This window comes from Pogona vitticeps, chromosome 2, assembly GCF_051106095.1.
Source record: "Pogona vitticeps strain Pit_001003342236 chromosome 2, PviZW2.1, whole genome shotgun sequence".
NCBI lineage: Eukaryota > Metazoa > Chordata > Lepidosauria > Squamata > Agamidae > Pogona > Pogona vitticeps.
Window position 1 is genome coordinate 295,958,246 of NC_135784.1, and position 20,376 is coordinate 295,978,621.

Consider the following 20,376-nt stretch of genomic DNA (forward strand, 5'->3'; position numbering starts at 1 on the left):
ATAACTAAATACAGTATTTATCCCAGCTAGAATAGACCCCCTGAAATGAGTTGTACTTCTTAATCACAAGTAACATCAATTCTGTTTATTGAAAGGTGTCTATTCTGTTTGGAACTAATATTGTTCCAAATTGAATTTCAGAACTCACCTAGCCCTGTTTCCTACAATTCCCTACACAGCAGTCCTTCTGCAGCTGTGTCATCTTAAGAGATCCCTGATAGAGATTTCTGGGAGGATAGAGCTTTGAAAAGTTCCATTATGCACTATTCCAAGAGTCCTTTAAGGGTGCAGGACCTGAATTCTAATTGATTCAGTGCTGGATGTGGGCTCTGTATTAAAGATGTTACAGCTGAAATGGTGAGCTCAGATGGCCTCTGGCTGCAATTTTCAGCAAGCCAGAAGTGGAATAATTAGGAAACAACCAAAATGAGCCACTTCTTGGGGATCCAATCATGTGCTTGGTCTAGAATCAGAATGTCTGGATCTTTTAGCCAAAATTCCACTCTCTCACACAAAACGGGATGGCAGAATAGGACTCCCCCCATAGTCTTTTCTACCTTGAGACCGTCTATTTTAGACTACCATCTTGTGGCACATTAAGTAACGGCACCATTGCAGAACTGCCAGCTTCTAAGAATAGCTCCCTCATATTGTAGTGTTTAGATAACAGAGTCAGATCTTCTGATAAATTTCTCTTTATAGAAAATGTTAATAAAAGGCTAATTGAAGCCCCTCATATCCTGGCCTCAAAAACACTAGACAGTGTGGAGAAAATTAATCACTTCGACATGTTCTGCCACACCAAAGGAGTAAAAGGGATCTGCTTCCCTTTGCTTTTTGAGAGCAAATTTTGATCCACAGATTTGGGCAATTTTCGAGGGCAACAAAAATTGCCACATTTCTGTGACGTGACAAGTTGCTTGCATATTATAGAGATGGTGCGGTAAAGCTACATAATTATAGAATTGAATACTTTATAGCTTCATAGCCGTTCAAACTATACACACATGAGCTGATGAGACTTTTCTCCCACATAATTAAACACAGACCAGTTGCAGATAATGCAAGACTGGTGATAAACTAAACAACCCTAATGAAAAAGAATTGCAAACTACCTTCTGGCGGCAACACCCAGCATTGAGTGGACTGAAGCAACGCCGTGCAGCGGTACTGGCTTACCAAACAGCAGCCTGAAATTATTGGAACATTATTTATTTTATTTTATTTTTATACCACCCATCTGGCAACCTAGGCCACTGTGGGAGTTGACACAATACAGTAAAACAATACAATATGAAGTAAAACAATACAATAAAAAGGAACAATAAGACAAAATAATATAGTGTAAACAAAATTAAAATAATATCAATAAAAATATTAGAATAAAATAGTGAAAGCATGGCAGGGAGCGGAGGAGCCAGCGACAGGGAACGGTCAGTGCTGGAAAGAACTCCCATTCCCTCTGCAGTTTTTGTGATCCTTAAAGGGATTTATCACCAATGGGGAGAGATCGGTGGTCCTAAACAGAGGGAGATCCTGAGCAGATAAAGGAGGTGCCTTAGGGCAACCTTCAAAACTCGGGAGGAAAACTAGAAGGGGCTGGAAAATGGTGCTGAGTCGTGATTGCTCTACGTAAACAACAGAACATAAACTTATTTGAAACAAGATATACCGGTGAATGATAGAGTTAACTGAACTTTATATATCAATATTAAGGCTTTTTTTAATTTACTGGAACTATTTGATAAACGTCTACTTAGGAGAGGGGGTGAGGGGAAAGCAGAAGCTAGACACCGAAAACAACAGATTTTAGTTTATTTTGAAGGTGGCTGTTTTACTGTTGTTGCTAAACAAGAACTTTTCCCAAGATTCCACACACACACATATTGCTGAAGCTTTGCCTAGTAACGTTTATGCAAATATGGATTGTTTTGAAAGAAGGTGATAAAGAAAATTTGAGTTACAGTCATTGTGCTTCTTAATACTTGTGGATTACGGAGGAGTAGACTCTTTGTAACAGAGACTGAATGGTGGATTTACCCAACTTCTCCTAGATACATTTTGCCTTGGAATTTTGGATCACACCCCCCCACTATTTTCCTTTCTGCTCTTCAAAGTCCTGAAGTTCAATGGGCTTTCCTTCCCCCCCCCCCGCAAATATCTGGTTATTAAAGCACTATTGTATCAGGATATTATAGAATCCGGAAAGGCCTGTCTGAATAACCATGTTTTTAATGATCGCTTGAAGGTTCCCAATGCAGGGACCAGGCGGATTTTGGGCCATTCCACAATTGCAGGGCTACTGCCAACAAAGCCCAGGTTCTAGTTGCTATTTTCCAAGTAACTCTCAGGGTCAGAACTCTCAAAAACCCAGCCTGGGAAGATCTTACAGGGTGGGCAGATCTAGTAGGGAGGAGGCATTCTGCCAGGTAACGAGGTAACTAAATTAGTAAGCATGATTATTAGGCTTGTGTGCTCTGTGTGAGGAAGGAAATTTGCACTGGACGTTGACATGTAAAACAGAACACGAATATTCGTACTCGTATTTGTACCCCTCCTCACACCTGGCAAGGGTATCCAGATTTGCTAACTTCATACTCAGCTAAGCAGTATGCAACCAAATAGGGCTTTCTCAGAAGACCAAATAGATTGCTTGGGGCCAGGATATTTACTTTTAATGTAGACAAGATGCAGCCCTAAGTCCAAGATCTGTTACAAAGTTTGTATTTTGTGTTAGCGGCTCTATCAGGAATCATAAAGACTCCTGTTGTACCAAATGTAAGCCAGAGGTCACATTGCATGGGATATTGGCATAATTTATGGTGTATGAAGATTGGTCCTTGAATCGGGATTTTAAATCACAATGGATCCATACAGTTCTGCTAGAATAAGGACTCAGATAAAAGTAGAGAAGTAAACACTTTCTTCCCCTCCTGACATATAAAAGGGGTTTTATAAAAGGCACTAAAGTCCTGCTAAATAGAAACAGCTGCTGCAGAACCATTTGCAACATAGCTTACTGTGGATTCATCCAGCCTTTCACAGTAATTCACAGCTGAGAAAGGCTGTTGATAGCATGATCACCTTTCCCTCTCACGGAACGTCCAGGAAAGAGAATTTCAAAGGCTCATCCCTGAGCAGTTTTCTTCGCCATTTCTCTTGCTCTGTTTTTGTCCCTCTTTTAAAAACGAATCTTTCTTTTTCTCTTCTGTCTTTTGAACCACAGGGTTTTCTGAGAAGACGGATAACGTGGTAAAACCAGGGGCATGCTGTGCCTCATGCAAAGAGTTCTATCAAATAAAGCAGACAGTGTTGCAACTTAAACAAAAGGTAAAGAAGGTGTTTGGATTTATACTGTATCTAGAGTAGGATCCCCATCGCCATGAGACATCAGTTCCAACCTCCCTGCACGGATGCTGAAAACTGCAGATACTAGAGAATGCTATATGTAGTGTGGTCTCTGGCTCCCTATAGTGGCCAGTTCCAGCAATGGTATCATTATACATGATTTTTTTTCCATGTATAAGATACCCCTGTGTATAAGACTCTTCTAACTCCAAATTAAGAAATCTTAATTTAGCTTTGAGTGTTCAGCTTCTGGGCTCAGAACACTGGGACATTAAGAGTCCCTGTTGCATCTGAGCCTACAGGCTCCACCTCCAACGACATGTGTTCCAAAGCATCAGCTGACGTCAGTTCAATAAGGCTCGTGATTGGAGGAGGCTAAGTCTCCTGACTGTAGGACACTACGCCTCATGATTGATGGAAGCCTGTTTACAGAGGCAAGATATGGGCCATTTCGTTCTCTCTGCAGCTTACTTCTGTGTATAAGATGCCCCTCAATTTTTAGTGTAATGGTTTTAGGAAAAAGTAGTGTCTTATACATGGAAAAATATGGTACATATTTCTGAGGTTTTTCTTGTAATATTTTTCATATTTTGAGATTGCAGATAAGTGAAACCACAGATAGCAGTCCTGTGAATACAGGAGTACTACCGCAGTAAGGTTTGCCAAAACTGTCTTTAAATCAAATGTTCTGTGGCTGTCTTGCAGAACCTCTTTGTCTGAAGAATGTGTTGTCTCTGTCTCTCTTCTGAGAGAGCAATTCAGTATTAGAATTAGTTTTCTCAAGGGTCTTAGAATCACCTTCCTTAAAGTCTTGAAAAAAACCTAAATAGGATCACTTGATGATGCTTTAACACAGGACAAGTAATTCACTGCAGATAATATGATTTTTAGATTTTCAGTATGTCTAGATTCGTGTGAAGGGCAGTGCCAAAGAATGCTCCAACTACTGTACAATTGCACTCATTTCACACGCTAGCAAGGTTATGCTCAAAATCCTCCAAGGTAGGCTTCAGCAGTATGTGGACCAAGAACTGCCACGAGTACAAGCTGGATTTCGAAGGGGCAGAGGAACCAGGAACCAAATTGCTAATATCCACTGGATTATGGAGAAAGCCAGAGAGTTCCAGAATAACATCTACTCCTGCTTCATATACGCAAAAGCCTTTGACTGTGTAGACCACAGCAAACTATGGCAAGTCCTTAAAAAATGGGAGTGCCTCATCACCTTATCTATCCCCTGAGAAATCTATATATGGGACAGGAAGCAACAGTTAGAACTGGATATTGAACAACTGATTGGTTCAAAATTGGGAAAGGACAAGGCTGTATATTGTTCCCCTGTTTATTTAACTTATATGCAGAATACATCATGCGAAAGGCTGGACTGGAGGAATCCCAAGCTGGAATTAGGATTGCCGGAAGAACTATCAACAACCTCAAATATGCAGATGATACCACTCCGATGGCAGAAAGTGAGGAGGAATTAAAGAACCTCTTAATGAGGGTGAAAGAAGAGAGCGCAAGAATGGTCTGAAGCTCAACATCAAAAAAACTAAGATCATGGCCACTGGTCCCATCCCCTCCTGGCAAATAGAAGGGGAAGATATGGAGGCAATGACAGACTTTACTTTCTTGGCCTCCATGATCACTGCAGATGGTGACAGCAGCCACGAAATTAAAAGATGCCTGCTGCTTGGGAGGAAAGCAATGACAAACCTAGACAGCATCTTAAAAAGCAGAAACATCACCTTGCCAACAAAAGTCCGAATAGTCAAAGCTATGGTTTTTCCTGTCGCAATGTACGGAAGGGAGAGCTGGACCATAAAGAAGGCTGACTGTCGAAGAATTGATGCTTTTGAATTGTGGTGCTGTAGGAGGCTCTTGAGAGTCCCTTGGACTGCAAGGAGAAGAAACCTATCCATTCTGAAGGAAATCAACCCAGAGTGCTCACTGGAAGGACAGATCCTGAAGCTGAGGCTCCAATACTTTGGCCATCTCATGAGAAGAGAAGACTCCCTGGAAAAGACCCTGATGTTAGGAAAGTGTAATGCAAAGAGGAGAAGGGGACGACAGAGGACGAGACGGTTGGACATGGTCATTGAAGCGACCAACATGACTTTGACCAAACTCCGGGAGGCAGTGGAAGACAGGAGGGCCTGACGTGCTCTCGTCCCTGGGGTCATGAAGAGTCGGACATGACTTAATGACTAAACAACAAAAAGATTTGTGTGATCTATTTGATGGCTTTCAGTTCATGGAATCATAAAATTGTAGAGCTGAAAAGGATCCCAAAGGTCACTGAATCCAGTCCCTTGCCAAAGCAGAAAATCCATATCTAAAACATGCTATATGGCATGCTATATATAGATTTCTCAAATTTATAGGGCAATGTTGTATGGTCCATGTAATCAAGTTAAATTTTTATTATTCTTTTGTATATTATTTCCTGATGTTGGAGAAGCTAAACACTCAGAAGAGACAGATGGGATGGTAGTTTTTTTAAAATGACAAACCACTCTAGGCTATTTTATGGACAAAGGTTACTTTTACGGGAGTAGAACCAATTAAAAAAATCATTGTTGACTTTACACAATAAAATTTTTCCATAACAAGACATTGTTTTTCTAACTGAAACCACTCATGGAGAAAATACATGGGGGAACTGAGGTTCATGAAGGACACGATGGCTGAAATCCTATTGCTTTGCTGTACATGTGGAAGGCAAATGGCATAACATTTGGTCCCTTGTAGCTGGCAGTTAATATGCCCCCTGCTGGGATTTTGGAGCATCTGCCAAGCCAGTGGGTGTTCACAACCCCAAAAATCCAGTGGTGACTCATTAGTTGGCTATTAGAAGTGACTTTGGCCTTTTGCCTTCTGCATGCACAACAAAGCAATGGATTTCAATCTCTATGTGTTTTCATGGGATCATTTGAAATGTCCAGTGACATATGAGTGGCTTTCAGTATGTAACTGGATGACAGGAAGGAAGAGGTTGTGTGGATCCGTTTGTTTGTTTGTTTAACGTAGGGCCATCAGAGCCACATTACCTCCAAAATAGAGATTTCTGGCATTCATCTCATCTAGGAGAAACTCACACAGATCAATATCATAATAACAGAAAGTCACCTTCTCTCACTCACCTCCCAAATGGGGAAGACATATTCCAATTCCTCTGGTGGGTCAAATGTAACGTTTCCCTTCCCAGACTCCCCATCTCCTTCTGGTTGCCACTGTTTTATTTCTCAAGATGCTAGAATGTTCCAGGGCATTCTGGGGAAAAATATAGCAACCCAGCCAGTAACCACTGTCCCCTCTGCCCTAATTACACTAGAATGTCATTACCATTCTGTGTCTGGGGAAAGAAGATGGTGGCTGGCAGTCTTTGAGAGAGGCTGTGAAGTTTCCTGAAGATCAAGCAGAGAAATGAAGGCCCAGTTTCTGGTTTGGCTCTAGCCTGGTGATAGGATGGTTTTCGAATTCTCTGCCTATCCTCAGAACCTGTTAGGAGTTTTTCAGCTAGAAGATCTGCAGTGGCTGCCAACTTTCACTGGCAGCCAACTTGTTTAGCCACTCCACCTGCTGTGTGTAAAGTGTTGGGTATGTTAAATAGATTGCCTTTCTACTTCTATTGGGCTGACTATAAACACCTAGTAGAGTCAAGGAGTACCCTGCATTAATGGAGTCAAACCCCAAATTGTGCTCCAGAATTCCGTGCAAGACTCAAGCATCCCGTGGTGGACGTGCTAGAAAGGATTCCCTGGAGACAGAACTTTAAAAAAAAAAAAAAAACAATCACTCTGTCTTATTCTTTCTTCCACACCATCTCCTCGATGGAGTTGAAAAACTAGTCAGAGGGAGTCTTTTGCCAAAAGAAATAAACAACAGGCAATCTAGGCATGCAAAGAATCCCATGTGTGGAAGAGTTCTCTGTCAACATGTGCTTATTCAGATACATGTAAGTATGTATTTAATTAGAAGTAAATCTTAGAGTGGACCCAGGCCTCTGTCTCCAAGCCAAGTCAGACAGAGTTTCTGCACGGAACCTCGTCCGAACGACAACATGAGATGCAGACAGATCCGAGGTTAGAGTTCAACTCCTTGACTGTTGTCCCTTTTGAAAGGATTCCACCCAAGTGTTTACATCCTCGTGCGGGAAAGATTCATGCATGAAGGAGGTGCTGGAGTGAGATCACTGTTGTACAGTGATTCCAAGCTTGAATCAAGAATGTAGAATGGAATAGAAATTAGGTCAAGTGCATATTAATGTCTGGCAAGATAATAATGTTCAACATCAATAGCTCGGGACTTGGCTTTGAAACCTGTGCAAGGCAGATGCTCCTTTCTAGGAGATAATAAAGAATGAGTCAGCTTAATGGAGCAACTGAGTGGGCAAACACACAGCATGTGAGCTTCCGAGGCGGACCGACTCAGCTAGTTGTCATCTGTTATCTCTTCACGCCTAAAATTGACTATGGTCTCTGTTAAACAAATAGTTTGTTTTCAGCTAAAATTGTACATGGATAAGTTTCCTCCACTCAGCAGGGGGAAATAGTTATCCTCTAGCACAGTTGTTCCCAATCTTTTTAAAGTTGTGACCCTTTTTTTATAATATCAAAGTAACCTGCAAAGCCCCCACCACCACCATATTTGCATAAAATGGTATTTTCAATGGGGTAAACTTATCCCTTCTCAGAAAGTGGAGGGTGTTTTTCTCATATATACACATGCATGCTAGCTCTGGTTCCAAAAGGTCAAAGAAAAAAAATCATTTAACAAAGCTACAACACATATAAGAGGAACCATGACACACACACACCCCCAGAAAACACTTTGCAACCCCCTTGGGAGTACAACCTCCAGGCTGGGAAACACTACTCTTGTGTTTCAGCCTCTATAGGTGAAAATACTCCAGCAGCAGAGCACACGCTTGAAGTGTAGAAGATCCGTCTTAAGGACCTCCATGTAAACAAGCTACAGTAGGAGTGTTGGATCGGATCCCTGTGAGAGAACTTGTGAAGGGCTGTCAAACACAACAGAAGCTATCTGGTTGGATGAACTAAATAAAATAATAATTATCTGTTATCAAGTCAATTTATACTTACTTTCCAGGGTGCTCCGGGTACAACAGTACTCAGAAATGGTTTGCCATTTCCTTCTTCTGAGGGCACTGTGAAGCCATGTAACTTGCCCAAGACCACAGAGGCTGGCTCTTCTCTTTCAAAGGAAAATGGAGAATGGAGCTCCTGACCTATGGCTGCGCACCAGTCAGTCTAGAACCTTGTACCATTCAGTGCCCTAAATCTAAGAGTTGACTCTTACGTTAGTATTTGTATGTAGGTCTGTGTAAAAGAGGGGGAAATGCCAAACTCACTTCTTCAAGTTGCTGGAGTGTATTCGTATGGAATTTAAAAACTCAGCCATAGCAGCAAAACTATTTGAAAGGTTGGTGTGTGTCTCTAGTTCTTTCTAGCAGAATAACCTTGTGTAAGAGGATAAGTGGTCTATACGTAGAACACCCAGTCTAGAAGACTCTGCTGTATCACTCTGGCTTTCTTAGAGTTCAGACCTGCAGTAATATGTCTCAGTAACTGAATCATGAATTGAGAGTAGTGCACTGAAAGAAATTGACTCAAATGCTGTACCTCAATTAGGTATCCTTGAAAATGATGAAAGGCTTTTGGTTGATGGACATACTATTTGTTGCAGGTTGCTTTGTTGCCAAATAATGCTGCTGACCTTAGCAAACCACTCACAGGGGAAAAAGTACTTGCATCGAATGCCTATATACCAGGACCTCCAGGACAACCAGGTGATAGAGGTCCTCCAGGTAAGGCAATAATGACCCATTGCTCCATTTCAAAGATTCAAGAAAAAAATATTTTGTTTTGTTTGATATACATGTCGTTTTGTATCCCAGCCCATTCTAAAAGGAAACCAGGTCAGGAGTAACCACAGAGCTCTCCAGTAGGCCTTTAGTGGTAGACTAGTTCCATCTGATTAGAACTGTAAAATGAGCTGTCCAAGGTGCTGTAAGCTTTATTTCTTCCCTTTTCCGAAATGAAAACAAGTTTCTCCCAACCTGTGTGTTTGCTGTGTGATTTGTGAAACATGGCTGGGAACTGCAAAAGGATGGAAATGGTATGGGGATTTTCCTGAAAATCTCCACCTGTAAGACCGCACTGCTTGTATGCTGCATATTTGCACTGCGTTGAGAAGGGGGTTGGACCCGATGGCCTTATAGGACCCTTCCAACTCCATGATTCTGTGATTCTATTTATTCATGGTGAAATAAAGCATTATAACTGTTATTGCTGTCATAGTATGATGTTACTTAGCATAACGTAACATAGCATCCTAAGTAAACAGTCTGATGTGACCCATCCGAACAATGACACGGGTTCTCCAAAGCAGCCTGATGTTTGTATCAACTGTTCATAAAAGTCCTATTCAGTCAATGCAACTCTGTGTTGTTTAAACACACAAGGAGGAGAAATTACTAGGCCTGACTTCTATGGTTTTTCTTTGCTTTTAGCAAAAAAGAGCCAATTCTACACATGGGGTAGGTTGATTTGAGCAAAAACACAGGAAAGAGAGGGTTCTTGCGTGTGTATCTGGGGTAGAAGACAGAAGGGGCAAGGCTGGAATGCCGCCTTCCTCACATGTTTAACTAACGCATTGCCTTAATGACTAAACAAGGCTAACAGATAGAAATTCTATGAACTATGCTAATTTTGAACACAACCTCTATTTCTGACACTTCCATCAATTTCTAAGGAATCCTTAGATTAGTCTACATGAAATTAGCCAAGTATGAGAGCATCAGTAGCTCAGCAGTCCCAACAAACAGAGGTAGCTGCAAGAGGCCAGCTAAAGTAGGAGAGGTGTTTCTTCCCATTTTTGTCTTAGGTTAACCCCATCTGCCAACCATAATTGCACACAATAGCCTGAACCTATTGTCAGACTCAACTATTTTATTTTGATTGCAGGTGCTACAGGTCCAAAAGGAAGTCCTGGATCTCCTGGTCCTCCTGGTCTGCCAGGCCCTAGAGGAGCCATGGGTCCGATGGGGCCATCTCCAGACTTGTCCCATATTAAGCAGGGCAGACGGGGCCCTGTGGTTAGTATTCCAACTCTATACTGTGAGTGCACATAGTCTGCATGTGTCCTACCGCAACATATTTTTGAGGATTGTGGTTTTGTCTTACAGGGTCCTCCAGGGGCACCAGGAAGAGATGGAACAAAGGTGAGCACGCAAATTTCCCACATACTTCTTTTAAAAAACAGAACGTCCTGTCAAGTTGGAAGGATAGAAGGGATATGGGGCTTATAAAGAAAGGCAGAGGTAAAATTGCCCATCATCAACAGTGCTCCCTTATTGTTGAGACCAGTGTGGAAAAGCAGAACGTGCTTATGCAAGACAGGTATTCCACTTAACCCCAAAGGACCTGTTGTTGCTAAGAGCTTCCCTTGATAGTCCCCTATAGTTCCCTCTTTTAGACGGACTTTGATGGTGATCTCTAGTCTGATCTCCACCAAGGACTCAGGCATAGGTCCCAAATCACGGAGTGTAGACAAGTTCCTTTTTTGTTTTATAACTCCCAGAATCCCTTGGCTACTTTCTCCACCTCTGCTAAATTTTGGTATGGAATGGGGCCACACCTCTGTGCTCTTAACATGTGTTATTGTTAGTGGTTATCACATGTTTTTGACTTATGGTGACCCTAATAGCACTTTTGAGGCACATAAAATGTTCAACGAATGGTTCCCATTCCACCCTCATCCCGTGAGTTTCCATGGCCAAGCAGAGATCTGAATCCTAATTCAGCACCTTATTCTCCACATCACACTGTCTTGCTTTCCATTCTTGTTCCCTCTCTATTACAGTACATCTACAGTATAGTTTTAGCAAGGGTTGGTGCCATTTGTTATGAAAGAATGTCTGGGGCCATAGATTGCATGTTAGATAGGATATAATGTTCTCCAGCAGTTCTCATTCCATGGAAATACTTTCAGTTTAAATTTACAGTCTTGAAACTTTAATCCAGTGTTGAATTGCTGTTATGGTCTGACCTGCTGCCAATACTGATGCTTTTTTCCAATTTCTCTCTGTTAAATCAACATATTAATACTGCAGATGAATGGGCTGTTTCGTTGTTGTGGTTGCAATTGTAGATATGTTAGGTTGGACAGAATTTAGATTTTTATGGAATAAGGTTTGGGTTTCTATAGGTCTGTGATTCATTATTTATTACCTACTATAATTATTTGTCATATTTTTATCTTTTTAAAAGAGTGCCTCCCCATTCTTCAATATTCTCCGAAGACTGACACAATTCGTTGATTTGAATCCTTAAGATAAATAATGTAATTTGAAAATAATTGGCCAAATCCAATTGTTAGTTCCAAGCAGTTTAGTGGTGAAAAAGAGCAAATGTTCTGATTTAGCTGGTGGAACTTCGGATTTAAATTCCTGAGTCAACAAGGGTCCATCACGAATCAAATCCATAAGTTATGTTTCAGATTTAATCAATGCAAATTAAGCAGAATGCTGTTTGTTTCAGGGTGAGAGAGGTGCACCAGGAGAGAAAGGGCCACCTGTAAGTATGATGTCTGATTTCTACTGAGATTTTATCTGTAAAGAATGGGGCAATATTTCTCATACTCAAACATCTTAGGAGAAAGTGATCGTGTTCATATCAACCATATGTTCATTTCTGGTTAATTAGAGCCAAACTAGATGTTTACTTAAATATGTGGCTGTTGTCAAAAACAGCAATTACATGTCTACTTTTGCATTTTTGCAGCTCCAAAGGACACCTGAGAGCTCCCCATTAAGGAAAAAAAATTGCTCAATAAAATGCTTCTGCTACTCCTTCCTTCCTTCCTTCCTTCCTTCCTTCCTTCCTTCCTCCCTCCCTCCCTCCCTCCTTCCTTCCTTCCTTCCTTCCTTCCTTCCTTCCTTCCTTCCTTCCTTCCTTCCTTCCTTCCTTCCTTCCTTCCTTCCTTCCTTCCTTCCTTCCTTCCTTCCTTCAAAAAACAGAACATCTTGTCAAGTTGGCCCTTGCCCCTTTCCTTTATCATGAGAGAAAGCCACCTCTGGGGTTGATATGACCCTCATTTGAGACAAAAAACATTGCTCCCAAGCCTGCTGAGGTTTCTCACACCTGCTTTATTGGGAGAAGCTTCGGGACTCAAGCTGTCTTGCATAGGGAGAAAAGCAGGATGGAAATAAAATGAATGAATGAATGATGCTGGTGCTGGAAGCAGTATTTGTTAGGAGGCGCAGAACATTATGTTCTCAGGGGATTAATAAATTATATGAAGATTACAGAAGGGGAAATGAGGTGGATAGTTGTCACTTATAAGCAACCATGTGCTTAAGATAACTTTTGGTTGATTATTTCCTCCAACTTAGTGATGCCAAAAGAGACCTCCCTGCTATTACACCAAAATAATGCAGTATTACATAAATCATTGATAAAAAGCAAAATGTCATCTCCAACTTGCCAATCTGCTTTGGGACCATAAGCTAATTCATTTATTATTAAGGATGCATCTTTTGTGGCTGCAGAGATGTACAGTGGACTCTTGACTTACAGACGGCTTTACTTACAGACTTTTTGAGTTACAGACTTCTCTGGCCACAAAATTTAGGTTTGACTTGCAGCCGGAGAATTGACTTACAGACCAGAAAAAAACCAAAATGGAACAAAAACGGCCTGTTACGGGATTAATCGGTTTTCAATGCACTGTAGGTCAATGGAGACTTGACTTACAGACTTTTTGACTTGAGAACCGCCTTCCAATACGGATTAAGTTCTCAAGTCAAGACCCCACTGTATTTGTATACATAGACTAAAAGTAATATACGAACTTCTAGCCTGTGGCTAGCAGGGACTCAAGAATGTTGAACTGCATGGCTGCCAATGTTTCTAGGAAATCCTGCAAGCTATGATATGTGAATATTGGTGTATTTTTTGGTGCGGGTCATACCCATTGGCATTAAAAGACCTAAAATGAAGAGAGCTGCTTCCCTTTTTATCTGCAGCCAAGATGAACCAAACACGCACCTCAAATTGCTCCAAGCAGCCAGTTGGTTGGGAGTGGGAGTTCTAACACAGAGAGACAGACTTCTCCTATTTATTCCAGTGGAATGTTTTCTATGCATGTATTCCCCACTGGCCCCGTCTCACCCTCCTGAAGCCAATAGAGAGCCTGTCCTACCCCTCTATCATATACTGATGTAAAAAAAAAAACCCTTTTCTTGTCCCTTGACTATTTATATATGTTAGGGTTTTGGCAACAGTAAAATACGCAGAGTAATTGAAGACACTTTACCAGTTCTTCTTGTGTTGCAAGACAGTTATATGTACACGTATTTACAGTTATATACAGGCAGGTTTCTTAACAGCACAGCAGGAACTCTTTATACAAACTGGCAGCATGCGTGGCAGCAAGTGATAGTGGAGGAAGAGAAAGAAGCAAACACACAGTCCACTTATATACATATACATGGCATATTTTGTCCAATCAGAAAACAGATGACTTCATGCTTTGCACCTGGTCTTCTCCTGGTTTCAAGTCATTACATCATGTCCAGAGTGATTCAGCACTCTCACATCTGTGCACAATGGCAGCTCGTTAATGAAACACATATACAGGTTCAGGCTTATAAAATTTCTATACTCTGACAATATAATGGTCTCCTTTAATATTTTTCACTTATTTCCTCCTTCACTGCCACCAGCCTAGCTGCCCCCATGTATGTTTGCCCCTTTACTCAGGCCCTCTTAACACCCTCCACAAAGCTGTGCCTCAGGCATTGATGTTCACATCACTGAGCTTGAATTAATTTAATAAGATTTTATTAAAATAACAGTGTCTGAAGGCTGCTGTTCCATTTATTCAGCACCATTGACAACTCTAAACCCCTAAAACCTGACACTCATTATTTCTCCCAGCCAATTAGAATCATTATCACAACATTCCTTGCTCCTTACTTGCCCCCTCCCATTACAAACTTACTAAACCAATGCATTTCAAAGCAAAACACTTGTCATTACCATATAAACTATACGTTTAAACATAATAGGACATCACATGGCCCATATGCTCAGGATCAACAGGTATGGCTTTGAAGCTGCTCTGAAGCAAAACTGATTGAGGAAGTAATTAAATGGTGGAATAGGAGGGGTTAGTGTTTGCACTCCAAATAATGCTTTCTGTGCTTTTCCTTGTAAAGAATTATTGGCAGGAATCCTGTTAGATATTTACTGTACTTTGGTCAGTAATTGCATAGATCAGTGTCAAGATGCTGCTTGCATTCCTGGTCATACCCCAGCACTGCAACGTGACCAGGAACATAAATGGCAAGTCATTATTTAGCAGTCATTCACAGGTGCAATTATGCGGGTATAAATCTTGAACGGGATTCTGACCACTCTTTCTTATATATTAGACAGTGAAAAAGTGAATGCCACAAAAGTCGACTTCCTTCAGTTCTTTTATGGAGCTAACTCTCATCTTGCTTATTTAAGTGAAACTGAAGGTTTTTAAAAGAATCTTATGCAATGAAGCATTTTTTGTTTGAAATTTATATTTGGAGAAAATTCATGTAGGATTCCCTGCCCCACCCCCTTTTCAATCAAATAACCCTGTCATGCATGTGGTGATGACCTGCCCACAATAGGGGCCTTGATAGTGTCACACATTAGGAACGGGAAGGACTAGTAACTTGTTCTCTCAATATTTTTAGGGGCCACCAGGTTCTTTTGACTTTCTGTTACTGATGATGGCAGACATCAGAAATGACATCGCAGAGCTACAAGAGAGGGTGTTTGGGCACAGGACTCATTCGCCAGCAGAAGAGTTTCCATTACCTCAGGAATTTATGAACTATCAGGACCTGGTGGATCTGGGATCTGGAGAAGACTACAAACAAAGGACTACATCAAAAAATTCCAGAACACGCAGGGAAAGCAATCATTAAAAAGAGCTTATGACCTGTAAAGAATTAAAACTAATTGTAGGGAAGTGATCCATAAGTCACGTATACCAACATACTTGCATATATTTCAGCTTGGCCATATGGAAGTCAACAGGAAAAAAAAGACAGTGTACACATTTCAGTGGGATTAACACATTTCATTTCGTAAGTGTTGCATACAGGCAGGACCAAATTAAAAGTCAAATGAGGTGACGAGTTATTGTGAGAAGAATCTGTTGCTAGGATGTACCACTTCAAGAATGCCAGCGGGGAATCACATTCTTGAGTAGTTCCTTGTGTAAATACAAACTTTCTTGCATTTAGAAAACCAGTGTGCTATAAAAACAAGTGTTGGGCATTTTTCTTTGACTTGCTAGCTTTTCAGTTCAAGGAGGTTTATGTTTGTTTCTTTTAAGATGGGAAGGAATGAAATATTTGATCCCCTTGTTGATGTCTGAAGTGCTACAGCTGAGAAGCATGCCCTTGGGCTAGTACCATCTGACATATTCTCAGCCACCATTTGACTGTGATCCTTCATTTCCACCATCTGCTCTGCCAACATCTACACGTAAAGAAAAGTCTGTGCCAATGCAGCTATGAATAACCATGTACAGAACTTTTCTCATTTCCTTCTCTTGTACAAAGTAGGCAGATCTTGTTGGCCAAGGTATCTATATATTCTGATACATTCTTTTTCTCAGACCACATTCCATTTTCCATCATCTTGCAAAAGGTGAGCAGCAGCTACATTCAGAATTTTAAATTGTAGAGAGTTTTAGACGCTCACTGTAAGTAGCAAGTTACTAGTACATTGGGGAAACTCCCAAATAATGCTATGAATCTCATTAACCTGTTGATCAAATCCTTGGTTTGTGTAACAATGGAGGGTGAGCAGTTAGCATGCCGTGGAGTTAGTTGTCACACTTCTCAGTTAAGAACACCAATACTCTTTCTCACATTAAGGTGACATATAGGGAAATAGACTATCTAGTAAACAACAGGTACTATGAAATAAGCAGCAAAGGCACTGTTACTTCTATGACCAAGTGGCTTCTAAGCTGTCTTAAATACAAGTATTGTGGCTTGAATGGCTTGTAGATTGCACTGTTCTGAAGAGTTGTACAATATTTTTAAAATGCACTGATAACATACAAAATGATATATGTATTTTATTGCTCAGAGATTTCTCCCTTTTCTATAAATTTTTGTGTTTCCCCAGAAATGATTACTGGTAATAAAGTGAGACTCGCCATGTGTGTCTAGGTAAGATCTAGCTCATAGATCTGAATATGTACTAGCAATGAAATCTGTTTTAGAGCAACATGTTCTAAAAATTGGGTAACTGTAAGTATTGCTACTTCAAGGTGTACCTGCATGATTGGCGGTAGAGACAGTTTAAAATGTTTACTTTTCCTATTTCTCAGTAAATCAGTGAATTAAGGGTTTTTTTTAAAAAAAAAAAAACACTGAATTAACAGTGTTTCGGTTATCAGCTAGTTAAAAAATAGAATTTTCCAGAAATGCTTGCCTTGAATGAATCCTGATCTAGATGCGGTAGTTCTACGTGATCCAGAGCCAGAAATCCTCATATATAATATTGGCCAGCTTCTTTGTTAGACTTCTTCCCTATCAAACACAGCCAACTCTGAAATATGTGTTAATTATTGGAAGGAGGGGAATGCAGAGGATCCAAGTGAGGGTACCAGTAATTGAACTGCAGTGGATAGGTTCACAGAGGAAGTACCTGCCTGTCTGGGGAACTCAAAACAGAAGCTGTTTATCCTGCACATCCATGGAGAGTCAAATCTGCAGAAGACGATCTACATGTGGAAAAGAATATTTCTACAAAGGTTTAGGTTTGGGGTGGGCAGGGAATCAAGGTGATGGAGAGAGCAGTGGAGACTTTTATATCCACATACCAAAATACTGAATATCCTCCATTGCCGAAGAGTTGGGTTAGATGACATTTGAGATCCATTCCCTCTTGAGCTGCTGGATAGTTCAGTGGTTTAGGTATCTGGCTCTGGAGTCAGAATCTGGGAGCCCTGTTCCCCACTGCGTTTCTTTGATTGGCTGGACCTGATGACTTATAGAGTCCCTTCTAGCTCTGCAGTGCTAAAAAGATGATGATGAATGTATGATTCTGTGAAAATGTGAGCAGATCCTACTGGAGGTAAACTGTAGAAAGATAGGGGGGAAAGAACCCTGCAGTCTTCTAGACTAGAGAGTCATTGACATAACCTCCAGGGGGTAAAATCTGGCTTTAACTACTTACGCATAGAAACTCTCAGCTCTCGTTCTGTCATTTCTAAATTCAAATTTCAAAAATGCCTTTGCACAGTTTCTCTACATGCCTGGTTCTGAATGCCAGGAAAATAAAACAGCAATGTGGTTCTCATGTAAAATGCGTAAATACTGTACCCACACACACGCCCAAATCAGACAAAAACATTTAGATGAAACCATAGCATATGTCAGTGATGGTGAACCTATGGCACACGTGCCACAGCTGGCACACAGAGCCCTCTCTGTGGGCACATAAGCCATAAGTCGCCATTGAGAAATACCCATCCTCCAATCCTGAATTTTGGCATTCCCCTCTGCTGGTGCAGTGGTCCAGTGGAGGGGTGCAATGGCAACCGGTCTAGCCCAATGGGGGATTGGAGGACCGGTAAGTACAGTATTTCTTTGTTGATACCGCCCATAGGAAAAACACAAGCATTCAACCCTTGCAGTGCAAGGGCTGTTGTTTTAATCTAAATGAAAACCTCAGTACAGTATTCAGTTTTAATTGCAATATTGGCACTTTGAAACAAATAAGTTGGTTTTGTGTTGCAGTTTGGGCACTCAGGCTCAAAATGGTTCGCCATCACTGGCATAGGTCTTGCACATTGGTTGAGGGATTGTCAATTCTTGTAACTGTGGATTGGGGAGTCTTTCTGAAGAGATCATATTCCCTTCCAGGTATTCTGTTGGCCATATATGGCAGCAGGAAGAGCCAAACGTGAGGTCCTCTTTCTCTTTTACCGGGAATCTCCCAGCCCAGTTGCTGGAGAAGGGACAGAACCTGCCAGAGGCCTCAGTTGATAGCCTGCATGTTTCCTTTGATGTTTTCAAAGTCAAATGTAACCTGCATACGGTTCCAATGCAGTGCATAGTCCGAAGAGAATATGGCTGGCCCATAGTGGGGGGGGGGATAATTCCCAGATATATTGCCCACAGATACTTAGGTCACATGTGTCCGTTAAGTAGGGAAAAAACTAACAAGTAATCTAATTCAGTTCACTCCATATTTGGTATATATAGGACAGAGCATAATAAAATTTGTTCCATCCAGTTGTCTGTGACCCAGTTGTGCCTGATGTTTTCTGCGGCAGGCCCTCTCCTCCCTTCTCCTGTAAAGCACAAAGGTTACAAGTATAGAATAGCATATGCAGTGGGTCAGTTGGATTGGCTCCATAGAATTTTATTGGGCCGTTGAGTTGTGAAAACACATAAGAAGTGGAATCCTACCCATTATTTTTCCAAAACCAATACAATAGAGCAATTTACTGCATACTATTGTAATGACATTATTATGTGTTGTCAAGAAGCATATTTCTTTCTTTCTTTCTTAGGCTGTAGATTAAAATGGTTTGTAAAAGCCATGCTGCAAACATGATCTATAATGCTACTTAAGGTAGTCATCTGAAAGTCATCCAAAGGCTAGCTAAGGGCTACAAAGACAGCAGCGGTGGTGGTTCATGAGCAGGGAAGTGGCCTGCTGGTGAGCCCACGCTTAGAGGTCCTGGCTGCACACACAGAATGCTCAGGGTATATAGATTTGCCATCAGCAATGTGGCACTCGTGGTAGGACTTGAAAGGGGACCTGTCAGAGACAGAAAATGAAAAGCTACAGAGCCACAGTGCCCAAAGCTCAATTTTATCCCCAGCGCTGCTCATAATGGAGGGAAAATACACTAGTCATGGAGCTGGCATTGGTAACTTTCTCTTTTCATTGGACTGAATGACGGGGAGCATTTTGAAAAGCCAAAAAAGAAAGAAAGAATTAGAAATTCCCTCCCCCCATTCACAGACACACAAATTTGATTTGCCCTGACCAAAGACAGCCAAAGCCCCAATCTGATTCCTCCCCAGGATGACCCTGTAAACATTGCTAAAAGTAGCATTATTGATTCAGTATGGTTTCACAACTTAGAAAATGTGCAATTTCAGTCTGCCTTTGTTTACTAAGCAAATTCCACTGAGTTCAGGGAAACTTACTTCCAACTATGAGTAGATAAGATTGCACCTTAATATGTACATGTACCATATGTGCGTGTTTATAATCATCAGTGTTTTTTTTAAAAAAAAATAACTAAAAATCTTTACTTCTTTGCAAAATTCCCTGAACAGAAAAGGGGGGGAAATCACCTGCTACCTAGGCTTAATCCTTTGGGATCATAATGTAATTCCTGTCCAAAACTGTCTATAATAATGTAGACAATCCACATGAAATGCTTACTCTGTTTGTCTCACAGTCAAATTTGTACCCAGTTTTTAAAATCACACTGCATAATGAATAAGAAGCAACCAAAGATTAATGATGCATCCCGTAATTTCATTTCTTTTTTTATATAAAAAACCACTATGTCCCTTTGTATTCATTTAGAAAGCTATACAACACACACTATTTATAAGAATTATATGAAGTACTAGAGAGTGTATAAATGGTGATTATGCACTATATTTGCAATTAAAGAATGATATTTTTCTTACACCAGTGTTGGCTTTCTTTTTATCATTCTAATTTTTGTTTATAACAAAGCCTATAAATAGAGATTAGTGAAGCCAGCGCAGATTTCCAACATTACTGAAAGGCAAGGAATGAAATAGGCTATTATACATATGCTACTCACTCAAACAAGTAATACAGTTTTTCTTTAGAGGGTGGGAAAGTAATATTTACAAGTGTCTTGACTGATAACACAAAGTTATGGAAAGAAATATCCTTCATCTCTCACAGAAATCTTCAGGCAATATATTGTTGGCCATGCTGC

At 40.8% G+C, this 20,376-nt stretch overlaps 1 protein-coding gene across 1 annotated transcript in view; it reads left to right on the plus strand.

Annotated features, from left to right (window-relative positions):
• Window positions 1–20,094, plus strand: part of CCBE1 (collagen and calcium binding EGF domains 1) — a 184,730-nt gene extending 164,636 nt beyond the window's left edge. Inside the window, exons 6-11 of the mRNA XM_072992872.2 lie at window positions 3,227–3,330; window positions 9,058–9,178; window positions 10,338–10,468; window positions 10,559–10,594; window positions 11,913–11,948; window positions 15,107–20,094. Of these exons, the coding sequence (XP_072848973.2) occupies window positions 3,227–3,330; window positions 9,058–9,178; window positions 10,338–10,468; window positions 10,559–10,594; window positions 11,913–11,948; window positions 15,107–15,340 (662 nt within the window). The 3' untranslated portion in view covers window positions 15,341–20,094. The remainder of the gene's footprint in view (window positions 1–3,226; window positions 3,331–9,057; window positions 9,179–10,337; window positions 10,469–10,558; window positions 10,595–11,912; window positions 11,949–15,106) is intronic.
• The last annotated feature ends 282 nt before the right edge of the window (window positions 20,095–20,376 follow it).